Source organism: Colletotrichum phormii (assembly GCF_030913505.1).
Source record: "Colletotrichum phormii strain CBS 102054 chromosome Unknown BDP81scaffold_7, whole genome shotgun sequence".
Taxonomy (NCBI): Eukaryota; Fungi; Ascomycota; class Sordariomycetes; order Glomerellales; family Glomerellaceae; genus Colletotrichum; species Colletotrichum phormii.
The window spans coordinates 631,384-644,226 of record NW_026851449.1 but is presented as its reverse complement, the minus strand read 5'-3'; the positions used below and the strand labels follow the sequence as shown (position 1 = coordinate 644,226).

Below are 12,843 nucleotides of genomic sequence, written 5' to 3'. Positions count from 1 at the left end.
GAAACCTCAAATAGGCGCCGACGCATATGCAGATAGCCGCCGCGAACCAACATAGGCGGATCCTTTGCAGCGAATCAAGTGAGACAATTGAGAGCGTTCTGCCCCTGCCACTCTCTCTATTACATGGGTCAGCAACGACATACTGCGAAGGGGGCTGAGGTATCCGTACAGCACTTTGATCGCCGATGGTGGCAGCTCAAAGGCATCACCGCGAGCCTCATCATCCCACATGTTTCTCACAGTCTCACATGTCTAACGAATCCGAATCTGCAAAACCATCAAACTGGGCTAGAAGGCATGGCGATACCAACCACCACCGCCGCCGCCGCTGCCACCACCACCGCCTTGGACGACAAGTTCCAGAATCTGGACGATGAGGCCGTGTACGCTCGCGTCAAAGCCGAGGCTGCCAACGACAAGGCTCTCAACTTTGTCGTCGAGTTTAGCCACCATGAGGCCTTGATCGCTTTCAATCTAACCTCTGATGATTTCAGTCACCTCGTCATCCGGAAGCGCAAAGAGGGGATGGTGCGCTGGATTAACATCTGGTCGCCGAACATGCAGAAACCAGCCGTGGAGTGCATCGGCGCCCAGTACGAGTTCTCTAAGAGACTGCTCGCCATCATGACGGCTCCGGCCTTGTCGTCTCTCAAGCAGGCCAACCCGACCCCGGTGATGTCACCGCAAGGAGGAGGAGAAGGAGGAGATGTCGAGAAGGGGTCGTCGTCCGACGGCCTTGGACCTCCACCGCCGGGACAGACACAGGCACAAGTGTTGGAGGAGCTTGAGATCTATCAACTTGTGAAGGAGACGGTTAACTACACTTCCATTGACCAAGGGAATCACTGTGAGTTTTCAGCAAGCTGCAACTCCATAGGACTGCCAGAAGGCAGGCTGATCACAGAACTAGTCCTTTGCATCGGTGCCAACTGGCTGCATACCCGTCCACGGTCCCAAATCACCGACCAGAAACCAAGTCTACTGCCGCCTAGACACTGGTCATGGCTTGCTCTCTGCTCCGACTGTACGTTTCTTTCTTGCGAAATTGTTGTTACGCATGCTCACCAACCGACAATAGCCGTCGTGGTGTCTTTCCACGAGACGCCATCGTCCGAAGACGAGGAGGAACTCGTCAACATGAGATCCAACACGACCAGCGTATTGTGTCAACTCTCCAAGCACGGCGTAGAAGATTTCGAGCAAAGGCTTCTCTCGCTGAAACCGGTCCGGCAAGCCATGCCTCGCTCGGAACTTGACGGCAACACTGCCCGCGAGGGCTCGAGCAATCTCTTCTATTATCTCTTCGAGGACTATTCGTCGGCTCTGCCCGTTTTAAAAACTTCCAAGAATGAGCTGGGTCGATTGGTAAGTAACGAGGACGGACTCCTCAGCAACCATGGGCTTTCAATCGAGGATAGAATACCTGCTGATACCATTTAATGCTGTAGAGTGATTCGATCTTGAAGCCGGTAGGTCACTGATCACTGACGCTGTACCATGAGCAGAAGGCTAACTTACGAGCAAGAACAAAAAAACCAAGGTGAAGACGGGAGAGATTATTGAATCATTGCATAAGTTAAGAAAGGAGCTCAGCCAGCTCCAACACCTGTTTGAGGGCTACAAAAGCCTCATCAAGCGAATCTGCTGGCCTCGGTCGCTGGATGCCTATCGCGAGGGTCAATACGGACACCTAGAGTTATCTAGCAGTATTTCCGGTGAGGTGAACATCTCATTGTCAGCAAGAAGTCGCTTCGAGCGCCTTGGAGACAGACTGCAACTGTTGATGCTCAACACAATCCAGGAGTACCTGGACGAGCAGAACGCACTTTCAAACACGGTAGGTTTCCGGGGAGCATTCCTGAGCCGATTGTATTGATAGTTTTGCTTACGATGTTGCTGAAAAGTATTTCAACCTAACGGCCCAAAGGGACTCGCAAGCAACTGCCCGCCTGAGCAGGAGCGCTACCGTACTAGCCAAGCTGAGCGTCTTTTTCCTCCCCATAACCTTCATGACCAGCTATTTCTCAGTAGAGATACCCGATCTGGTGGAACACTACACACCGAAGATGTACTGGGTCTGTTTTGCCGTGATTGCCGGAATCTCCTTCATTAGCCTCTTCTTCTTCAGTCGCATGATTGAAGTCCTCAGCGACGTCCTCGAGGCTTGGGCCCACACCGCGATACAAAACATCCGGCGCTTTGTTGGACTCAATGTACAAGACGATAGAGAAGAACATTAATAAAGATGTCGGAACGCCGCATTCAATAGCCAGGTGACCTTCGGCAGCGTATCGGGGTACACCCTGTCCATCTCATCCAGGCATATAGTAACCAAAACCACAAAGAACGTGATGGTAACGAAATTCCAAAAGTCCGCTTTGCCTGCGCAAACGACCATATCCCGACGTTGATTCAACTGTTTGCAATGATAGTCGTCTGACTTGCCGTTCATCGCATGGCACCGAAGACAGCGATTCCCAAGCCCGCAGCGAGTTTAGCCACGCAGGCCGCTGTTGGATGTGCTGCGGCGTTAATGACGACGCCGTTCACCGTTGTCGATTGAGCACACTGGTCATTAGACAAGCCGTAGCATGCTTGGGAGCTAAGACTGGAACAAATGGGGGTCGCCGATGTTCCGACGTCCGGCCGGGTTGCGGCGACGGTGGTTCCACCCCCGCCGGGAACTATCACAGTAACACCAAAGCCCGCGTTGCCGTCCAATTGAGTGACGCAACTCTGGTAGTTTCGGGAACATTGGCTGAGGGCTGATGAGCACTCGCCGCGGTCGAGTGATGTCGCTATGTATGGGAATGGAAAGTAAGCATTAGGGACATATGAAACTGCCGTGGCAGTCGGTGCCGTCGTCGGAGCTGAGCCGGTACAAACAGCTCTGCAATGCGCAACTCCACGTTAGCCAAGCCTTAACTCATTATAAAATTCACGCTTGAGGTTCATTCATACCCAGATGGACAGCAAGCTGGCCGGTTGTTGGCGTCTAGTTCGCACACCTGTCCCGTGGCGCAACAAATTCCATCAAATGACGTCCCTAGCGAATCCGAACATTTGGAAGTGCCAGCCGGGCAATCCTGACGCCTGAATAGCTGTAACTGCGCACCGCCGAGCACGTAAGCGGCGGCGGGGACCATGGCCTTGGTGCTGGTTGAGGTCGGAGTTGGGCTCAGGGCGAAAGCCGTCTCTGTTGCCGCCAGTATTGCCAGTCGTGTTGTCCATCGTGATAACCTCATGATTTCGCGGATATATCGGGCCAGGCCCGGTTTGTGGTTGACGTAGCGTCCCTGTTCCCTAGCCCAAGCCGCACGTAGGTGGAAGAATGCCTATTGCTAACTTTGTATTAGAGAAGCCGGTGCCTCCTCGATCCAGAATTGAATAGTCAGGTATCCGTTGCGGATGGCATCAAGCGGTTGTCTCACAGGCTAGCCACAAATTCGGTATGGATGTGGGAAGAGGGGAGGATGGGCTAGAGAGCTAAAACGGTGGTACTTGTATGTCGCTCTAAAGCTGCTCCAACAGGAGGATTACACGAGTGTCAAAGCCAGCCCGCTGTCAATCTGCTGGTTGTCAGCCACAGCCAAGGCTTTTGCCCAGTTCCTCGTCCCTGCACTCGAACTACTGTGAGAAAATAAGGTGAGCTGTCCGGCCCCGCCGTCATTCTGTTGGTGAGTGGGTTGCATGCATGCGAATTTCCTCGGATTACCCAGGCCAAAAGGACCGCCAGGGTGGGTGAGGTGGCTGGGCATCTATCTAGGCTTCGCAGGGTGAGGGGGGTAGGGAAGACGCCAAAGAGCGTTGCAATCGCATGATGTCATTGGGCGAAAGACAGTTGGCAGAGCAACCCCGGCCCTCAAACCATCGAGCCCCCGGTCTTGACGCACAGAGCGAGCTTTTGCACAGCACCCTCGTCGCTTCGATTAATGGCCTCGAACATGGGCTAGAATCTGTCTGAGTCGTTGAAGCGCCTGCATCTCGCCGGGGCCTGTCGTGGCTCCTGTCCCATGTTCGCGCGCCTCTTCAATTTCTCGGTGCGCTTCTCGGGCGAGGGACCCGAGGTCACCCCAAACTTCGTCCGTGTAGCTGGTAAGCACATCGTTCCAACTTTCCATCCACATGGCTCTGGCTTGCTGCACATCGGCCACGCCAAAATGCTGCAATAACTCAGTGAGATCGCCTCCGCCGAGGAATTGAGGCTCGAAGTCGAGAAGACGGGTCCAATTGGAGGTAGGTCTTCCATGGTTATCGTCGAAAAGGGCCCTTTTTAACGATAATTCTTCTTGTGGGGATATATACGTCTGCAGGTCATCGTCGATTCCGTCAAAATCGTCCAGATCGAGAGAATTAAGTAGTTCAACAACACCTTGGCCGTCTCTAGCCTCTTGTTGTTGGAAGTCGGACTTGATGCCTGATGACAAAGGCATGTGTTGATTGTATTCGCTGACGAGGACCGGCCCGGAGTTGCTCTCCTGAACCTCAGCTGAGCTCTGAGGTCGGGAGGGGTCATCGAAGACCGCTTGAGCTTGAGTGTCCATGAATTCGTCGTACTGCTGTTCACCGGCGGTGGATGTACCCGTTGCCGAATTGAAGCCCATGGCGATGCCGGGGTTCAAGCTGTTTGAGCTACGATACATTGCAGTATCACTGTAGCTTCCGGAGCCCTGGGCAGAGGTGGAGGTGGTTCCGAGTGAATGTTTCCCTCTCGTAGCTCCATTGCGAATGTTTTCGGTCGCAGACGAAGGTGTTAGAGCGGTGCGAGAAAGGCTGGCTGCAGATGCCGTGAGGCGTGAAGCAAATGAGGAACTGGGGGGTGCATCTCGGTCACTTTGCTGATGTAGAGCTCTTTCATCCTCGGGAGCCGTATGGGCATCGGAGGGAGGGGCTGCGGAAGCTTCTTTGCCCTTGCCTTTGGGACCGGGGGTGATATCGCGGTTATTCTGCTCGACCATGCTGAGAGTAGTGAAGAAGAAGTGTGAGATAGGCGCTTGAGGGTTTAGAAAGGCAACTTGGAATCAGCAAGACAAAAGGCCGGTGACATGATCGAGCAAGTGCAAGGGGGACGAAATGGCAGGAAGCAGAGTGACATAGACCGAGGTTCATGCCTGCCTTTTCTGTCGGCTTCTTGTATCGTTGGTGTGCCGGGAATGGGCTACCTACCTAGGTACCTATCTAAGCTTAAGGTTAGGTACCCCGTACCTTGAGCTTGAAGAGCGGATACATTCCTTGCCTTCTAGGCGATAAACGGTACCTACTCAGCGTAAGGCACAGGGTAGACAGAGACGTGCATTGAGCATGCCAATAGACCGGAAGCAGTTCATGTCTCTTCGGTAATCTCCATTTGGTCGGACTACTTGGCTGCACATGTCAGCCCCGTTCAAAAGTTGTGCAGTACTCCGTAGGTAGTAAGGTAGGTATCCGTACGCAGCTGATAGCTTCAAGCTCCCGCCCATTGTTCGCCATTCCACTCGGTGGGACTCAAGTGGGGGAGGTTCAGGGCGGAGATTCAGAGCCGCCGTCAAGAGGGGCGATTTGGGCACGATGATCTTATACACTATTGAGGCAACATGGCCGAGTGGTCCAAGGCGATAGACTTGAATTATTTGTTATTCTGATATCTATTATCTTCGGATGCGCAGGTTCGAACCCTGCTGTTGTCGAATTTTTGGATCCCAACCCTTTACTTCTGTGCCTTTCTTCGCCAAGTGCCTCTATCTAAGGCAGCAGCACATTGAAGTTGCCAGTAAGTGAAGGTTGTGTTAACACTTTTGTCAACCTTATGTAAGCTAGCATATCAGACGCGAAGGTAAAAGGTACCTTAACTCGCTGGGCGAGTCCGTGCCTTCAACCCAATCGTGCCAATCTGCTCCAGGTCTGCTCTGCCCCTCCCCGGTCCCATCAACACTTGTCCACTGAATTCCAGGTTGACCTTACCTAGGTCACAGGTGTCCCCCATTGTCGTACAATTCCCATGAATTCCCGTGCTGACCCTCTTGCCCGCTTCCAGGGCAGCCCCAAGTCGGAGCCCGTTAGGTTGGTTGGGTGCAATACTCTAAGGTACCTAGTGACCTAGGGTAGGTAGGTGTACCTTACCTAAGGTAACCCAGCGCAGGGCGGGCAGCATACCGGGCAGGGCAGCATTCGTACCTTACGCCTCCCATCCAATCCTGCTACCAGTGCCAGTGGTCAGTCAGCCGGGGTACGAATACAGTACGGATGGATACCTTAGCAAATCTGAAAGACCTGGAAGCAAATCAAGCCCACGCAACATCCATCGACCCTCTCTCTACCTTAGCGTCACCTCTTTCTATCCCATCCATCACCACTCCACCACTCCCACCTATCTATCTACCTACCTACCTTACCTTCTCACCCCAACCTCGACCTTGCGCACTCTGCCTGCACCCTGCTCTCGCCTGCCCGCAACCTGCGCCGCGATACCCCCCTCCAAACGATCAACGTGCAAGCCCTCGACCAACCGACCTGACTTTCTGGTCTTCGCCGTCATCAGAACACTCAACCGTCCCTGCATCCGACGAAATACGCCTTTTTGCAAATCCCAGGAGCATTCCCACTCCCACGCCCACGCCCGCATACGCCAAACACCACCTCACGCACCTACCCTTCCTTACCGCAGAGCCTTCGAGCTACGGGCCTCCCTTTTCAACCCCTCGTCAACTACGACCCGCCCGATCTATCTCTGCCTCATCCCAACCAGATAGAAACCACTCGGTCGCTCTTCGTCCGCAATTGCCTCTCGCTCTCCTCCACTTTGCCTGCGTGTTTTTAGGTTCCTCTCCTGCGCACATCATCGCAGTTACCCTCAACACCACCCCACACTCTTCGCGCTATCCAGCTGCGACTCTCGTGTGGCTCATCTCAGCCCTGGACGTATTCCCAGCGCCGAGAGACAACCTCTCTCTCTCCTACCGCACGACTAGAGCTCGCCCCTCCGTCCGTCTTCGACATACCCCGCCACCTCGCCTCTTCTGTTCGCCCATATCAACATCTACAAGTCCATTTCTTAGCCCGTACAGAACTGGTCTGCAAACATGGTGGACAGTGACACGAACTCCCCCACGTGGAAGTTCACCCAGTACGTGCTCTTGCTACTTTGCTCCGTGTCTTCCTTTTCATCCTCATCTCGACTGCCCTGCCCTTACTGGCATAATTGCTTACGCTACGCAATAGGTGCTTTGGAGACAAGGGCGATGTGGAGGACATCACCGAAGGTAAGATGCAGCCCGCAATCCGCCACCATGGCAGCTTCCGTCCACTCTATCGTCTGTAGATCTAACCTTTTCTCTCAGCTGATATCATCTCGACGGTCGAGTTCGATCACACGGGTAACTACCTTGCGACGGGAGACAAAGGCGGCCGGGTCGTATTGTTCGAACGGAACGAAACGGTGAGCCTAGCTGGCACCGAAATGGAGGGCGGACTCTCTGTTCTTGACCTTATGCTGATGCCCTTGAACAGAAAAAGACATGCGAGTACAAGTTCCATACCGAATTCCAGTCCCACGAGCCCGAGTTCGACTATCTGAAGTCGCTGGAAATTGAGGAAAAGATCAATAAGATTAAGTGGTGTCGTCGACAGAATGCATCACACTATCTGCTCTCAACAAACGACAAGACGATCAAGCTTTGGAAGGTGTTCGAAAAGTCGCTTAAGGTCGTCGCGGAGAACAATCTATCCGATGACTTGACTCCCGCAAACATCGCTGGCGGCGGCGGTGGTGCCCCCAAGCAGTCACCTGCGCATCGCTTCAAGAACTCTGAAGACCTCATCATGCCCCGCCTGACCCATCATGACACCGTTGTTGCCGCCGTACCTCGCCGAACGTACGCAAATGCCCACGCCTATCACATCAACAGCATATCCGTCAACAGCGATGGCGAGACATTCATCAGCTCAGACGACCTTCGCATCAACCTCTGGAACCTGAATATCCAGGATCAGAGCTTCAACATTGTTGACATCAAACCTGCAAACATGGAGGAGCTGACCGAGGTCATCACCGCTGCCGAGTTCCACCCTCTGAGCTGCAATTGGTTCATGTACGCAAGCTCCAAGGGCACCATTAAGCTTGCCGACATGCGCCAGAGTGCTCTCTGTGATAGCCATGCTAAGCGTACGTACCGTGCTTCTCCGTCTAAACCCTGTGTGGCCTGCTTTGATGCTAACCTTTTGTCATCGACTCAGTCTTCGAGCAAGAGGAAGATCCGTCCTCAAGGTCGTTTTTCTCGGAAATCATCTCCTCGATCTCAGACGTTCGGTTCTCCTACGACGGTCGTTACATTCTCTCTCGCGACTACCTGACGGTGAAGATTTGGGATATCAACATGGAGCGACAGCCCGTTAAGACGATTCCCATCCACGAGCACCTGCGTCCTCGGTTATGCGATACATATGAGAATGACAGCATCTTTGACAAGTTCGAGGTTGTCTTCTCAGGGGATGCCAAGAATGTCATGACTGGCAGCTACAACAACAATTTCATGATCTATCCTTCAGACCCTGATAAAGAAGTCGAGGTGGTGCTGCAGGCCGACAAGTCTGCCTTCAAGGCTAAGAAGGTTGGCGTACCGACACCCATCAATTCGTCTACCAGCCCAACCGCAACCAACGGTGGCAAGAAGGGAGGTTCCCGTGCCGGTAGTCCTGCTGCTGGAGCCGGTGGCCAGGGCCAAAGGATGCGCAAGGAAACTGATGCCGACCAGATTGACTTCAACAAGAAGATCCTTCATATGAGCTGGCATCCCTTTGAGGATAGCATTGCGATTGCGGCAACGAACAACGTAAGTTCTTGGCAGCACGATAACTCTTTCCATCCCTAGAATGCGGAGGTTGAGTCGGCTAACTCCGTAACAGCTATTTGTCTTCTCTGCACTATAAGAATGACGAATAACCGGAGCCCTCGAGGGCTATGCCGAGTGAGGACACTCATATTCGGATCAACCACAGCAGCACAGCCGGTCGATGTGGATCGAGGCTATCGTCTCCTACAACCTGGGGAATTTGGTTGACAGGGGGAGATGTCTGGGGTCTGCGTTACGGCTGTGGCCTCGTGATACAATCGCCGTCTTTCCCAGACTTTAGAATTGGGAGGCCAACTCGACCAGCAGGAAAGAGGTTGCTGGGTACTCGGGACCATCGAAAAGTGCTTGGGGAGAAGACAGAGGTGGAGGAACACGTGGAAGATATGAAAGAAGCACTAGGAATAGATGGACCCGACCATCGTGTCTCGTCGCCACGGTTGCCAATGCCTCCCTGATTTCTATAGTAGAACTGGAGGTAACGAGATTCTCGCCTGTTTTGATCATAGGATGATGTGTGATGGCAAGCCCAAGTACACGAGATAGAGTATCCAAGGGTCGAATGTGTGCACTGCTCAGGTCGTCGCCATATCCTTAGCATCTAGCTATCCAAGGTCACGGCTATTTGACCTGCCCAGTGTAGTCAAGAGCTAATCAAGGTTACTTCTACATTCTGATGATGATAGGACGATGCATGCAGTATGCCATTCGACAGAGTCCGTGGTACGAGATCTTGGCCTTCTCAGCTTGCTTACCCGAGATAAACCTAGCACAACTACCTTCGTACTAATACAAAGGCGTCTACCTATCCATCTAGGTAGGTGAAGGTCTGGATCGGGTGGCCTAGATTGGTTCTCAAGGGACCTCGAAGATCCCGTCAGGTCCCAAGCCTAGAATGGGGGAAAAGCGCAAGGTACGGAACCTCCCGAGGGAACCGCCTGTCACGCTAAGGCCGTTAAAAGTTACATTAGGTACCTACCTACTACCTACCTTACCTTACTTACCTTGGTGGGAATACTACCTTTTAAGTTGCCTTTGTAGGCGGTAGATGTTATTAGATAATTACGTTATAGCTACTTTTAGAAATAGGATTATTCTTGCGTTTGTAATAATCTTTTCATATAGACCAATGAGAATTTAGGCTTTTGTAAGTATATGTAATTCTATTAGTCTCAAATTTAGCATGGTTGAGAGGTATAAGGACTATATAATTGGCCTACATTAATAAACAATTTTTATAAACTGTATTTATAAAAGGCCTGAGTATTTTTAAAAAAAAAAAATTTAAGTGCTTAATCTACATTATTCTAAGGGTAGATTTAATAGATTATAGTAGTACCTACGCTATAATAGTACCGCTTATACTAATTAAGGCTCTCATAATAATAATATCAGTTTATAAGCTAGGCGTAATTATATAATTACTTAATAATGATACTAAAATATATTATTGAAACATAATAATATGGCTTATAGACTTTTTACTGAATTATAATTAGGCCGCTAGGGGTATTAAATTTTATAATTGTTCTTTTTATAACTACTCTTTATTAAACTCCTCTTCTTATTACTACTACTGTCACGGGCTGGAGCCTTGTGTGGGCTTAGGCTACGCCGTAAGCCTTACGAGCCGTGCATACGTACTTAAACTAAGAGGTTAGAGGTAGGCAAAAAGGGAAAAGGTAAATAAGTTGAGATACGAGTTGGGATAATCAGAAAATTGATTGTATTGATTATTAGTCTATGATATGATGGGAAAGTATAGTCTATATATAATATAGGAATATTACATGTAGTCACATGTAATCACATGTGATGCTTAAGTCCGAGCATTTGTTAAGTTTATACGGGCATATGTGCCTGTCGGCGCTTTAACATGTATATGTAAAGCGTATTTACGTACGGGCTGTACGTGCGTACAAAGCGTTGTATCTCAGTAGATACGTACTTCGGTTGAGTGTTACGAGCAGGTCAAGGCAACCAACTGTGGCACAAAGCAAAAGCTTTGATAATGATGACTCCGCATCATTTTCCCTTGTTCTGCGTTATGTAGCTACGCGCTCACAGTGACAAGTTGCGGCGGGCGTAACATCGAGCCTCTTATTACCATGTAACTTCTTAAGTACGTAACTCTTATAGTACTAATTAAGTATGAGTTTTAAAATTTTAGTAAATATTCTAAGTCTTAAGTGCAGCAGAATGAACAGAGAGGGATCTATTTATTACATATCTTTTGGCTGAATAAGCCCGGGTGTCACAGACCCGCTGTCCTAGACCCCAACCTTGAGGTTGGTGTTGAGTAACCCGGTGGCCGGGTTACGTAAGCCTGAGGCTGGATAAAACTCTGCATCCTGTATTCTGTCGCGCATGTCCAGAAACGTAGCTCCTTGAGCTACGTCTTGTCAACAGAGCCTGTACCTGCTTAGGATAGAGCCTGCCCGTAGCAATAGATTGTCTGATCCGCCTGCCCAGCATCCACCTGCCAAACAACCTGCCTGCTACCGTGACACCGGGTGCGCATTTAGCGCAATGGTTTGTTGTATTTGCTGCCATATTTGCCCTTGTGGGGCCCACACCGTTATAACTACTACTATAACTTAGAATATTTACTAATATTCTAAAACTTATGCCTAATTAGTACCCTAAAACTAGTACTCTATAATATAAGAAACAAATATTAATATCTTGATGAATATAAGGGCTATAGATGTTTTATAAATACATCTAGACTCAGTAATTTTCTACAATTTTAATGATATATTTATAATTTATAAATACAGGTATCATAGGAGTTACGTGCTTAAGAAGTTACATAGTAATAAGAGTCTCAACTGAAGTATGTATCTACTGAGATACAACGCTTTGTACGCACGTACAGCCCGTACGTAAATGCAGAATGGTGGCTCCGGTAAAGCTGAACATCTCGACCGGCTCCGGCCTATAGCATAACTGAATATAATAATCCAATATAATAATCGGTTATTATAGGTCGCGGTCGGACAGCTTCCCAGCAAAGGGGTGTGCGTGCGGCTCCGGCAAGGCCGGAGATCTCAACCGGGCTCCAGCCCGTGACATATATTAATAGCTCTTAACTATAGGATTCTCTAATAAGCGTTATATACTTACGGAGTATATTATTAAAATATTTATATTAAGTTAAGGTGGGGATATAGTATTATATAAGTAAAGATTAAATAAGTTAGAGTTAAAATTATATTTTTATACCGTATTAAAATAGGGGGGTAGATATTAATAACAGAGATAATAGTAATAATATATAATAGCATAGTACTATAGCTACGTAATATATATATTAAAATTATAGTATTATATAGAACTAAAAATGAGCAGAACGGGATAGGCCAAAGTACCTGGACGGGTCTGAATTATACTAGGCTCTTATTAGCTATATTCCCCCAGACCCTTAAGTTATCATTACTATTAGAAAAAGATAGTATATAGGCTAATAGTTGCTTATTATTTTATTATATCCGTATAATTACTAATTGGTCCATATCTATAGGTAACTTGGCCTCGGCGGGCCCCGGTAAGGTAGGCAAGACAGGCAATGGAAGGTACGTATACACAGCCGTGACAGAAGTAAGTAACGTATTAGCGAAGTAGAAGCAGGCAAGAGCAGGTGGAGGTTGCCACCCTGGTCTGCAACTATGGGCTTGATTCCATCGTAGGAATGACTATCCGTACAACTCTGACAATGACCTGCCTTACCTTGAGTAAAAATGACTTCCCGGTATTGAAAGCGCTCGAACTCCCGTGGTGACAGTCTCAGACCAGGAACAATTCGAGACCGAGAGACTTGAGGACAGACGTGGTCTTTGGGGGCGCGAGCGGAGTCCCGACACAGCCTGGGCAGCTCAGAACCCAATTGCGCCATTGTCATTGGCCCGCAATCGCCCTGATCTGGCCTCTGTACCTCGTACCTGCGTGCCTACTTCCCAGCCGTAACAGCGTCCCAGTGTCTCGGACACGCTGCACGCTGCGCGCCGCACCTCTGCAA

The 12,843-nt window shown here is 49.9% G+C and overlaps 4 protein-coding genes and 1 non-coding gene across 5 annotated transcripts; 3 read left to right on the top strand and 2 right to left on the bottom strand.

Annotated features, from left to right (window-relative positions):
• Positions 1–188: 188 nt before the first annotated feature.
• BDP81DRAFT_202881 (uncharacterized protein) lies at positions 189–2,379 on the top strand. The gene is made up of 6 exons (XM_060582564.1): positions 189–847; positions 911–1,024; positions 1,079–1,365; positions 1,449–1,469; positions 1,526–1,837; positions 1,905–2,379. The coding sequence occupies exons 1-6, from the start codon at positions 298–300 to the stop codon at positions 2,238–2,240; spliced, it is 1,620 nt and encodes a 539-aa protein (XP_060446767.1). The 5' UTR covers positions 189–297; the 3' UTR covers positions 2,241–2,379.
• BDP81DRAFT_202887 (uncharacterized protein) lies at positions 2,345–3,390 on the bottom strand. Its single transcript, XM_060582565.1, has 2 exons — positions 2,962–3,390; positions 2,345–2,890 (listed from the first exon to the last, which is right to left on the bottom strand). Exons 1-2 carry the CDS (start codon positions 3,243–3,245, stop codon positions 2,449–2,451), a joined length of 726 nt encoding a protein of 241 aa, XP_060446766.1. The 5' UTR covers positions 3,246–3,390; the 3' UTR covers positions 2,345–2,448.
• A 539-nt stretch (positions 3,391–3,929) lies between these two features.
• BDP81DRAFT_392783 (uncharacterized protein) lies at positions 3,930–4,958 on the bottom strand (the record flags this gene model as incomplete). Its single annotated transcript, XM_060587747.1, has 1 exon — positions 3,930–4,958. One exon carries the CDS (start codon positions 4,956–4,958, stop codon positions 3,930–3,932), a length of 1,029 nt encoding a protein of 342 aa, XP_060446765.1.
• Positions 4,959–5,567: 609 nt separating this feature from the next.
• Positions 5,568–5,666, top strand: BDP81DRAFT_t137. The gene has a single exon. It is a non-coding gene; the product is annotated as a tRNA-Ser (tRNA).
• A 1,164-nt stretch (positions 5,667–6,830) lies between these two features.
• Positions 6,831–8,982, top strand: BDP81DRAFT_202855 (protein phosphatase PP2A regulatory subunit B). The gene is made up of 6 exons (XM_060582563.1): positions 6,831–7,102; positions 7,198–7,238; positions 7,317–7,414; positions 7,486–8,140; positions 8,212–8,807; positions 8,881–8,982. Exons 1-6 carry the CDS (start codon positions 7,059–7,061, stop codon positions 8,902–8,904), a joined length of 1,458 nt encoding a protein of 485 aa, XP_060446764.1. The 5' UTR covers positions 6,831–7,058; the 3' UTR covers positions 8,905–8,982.
• The last annotated feature ends 3,861 nt before the right edge of the window (positions 8,983–12,843 follow it).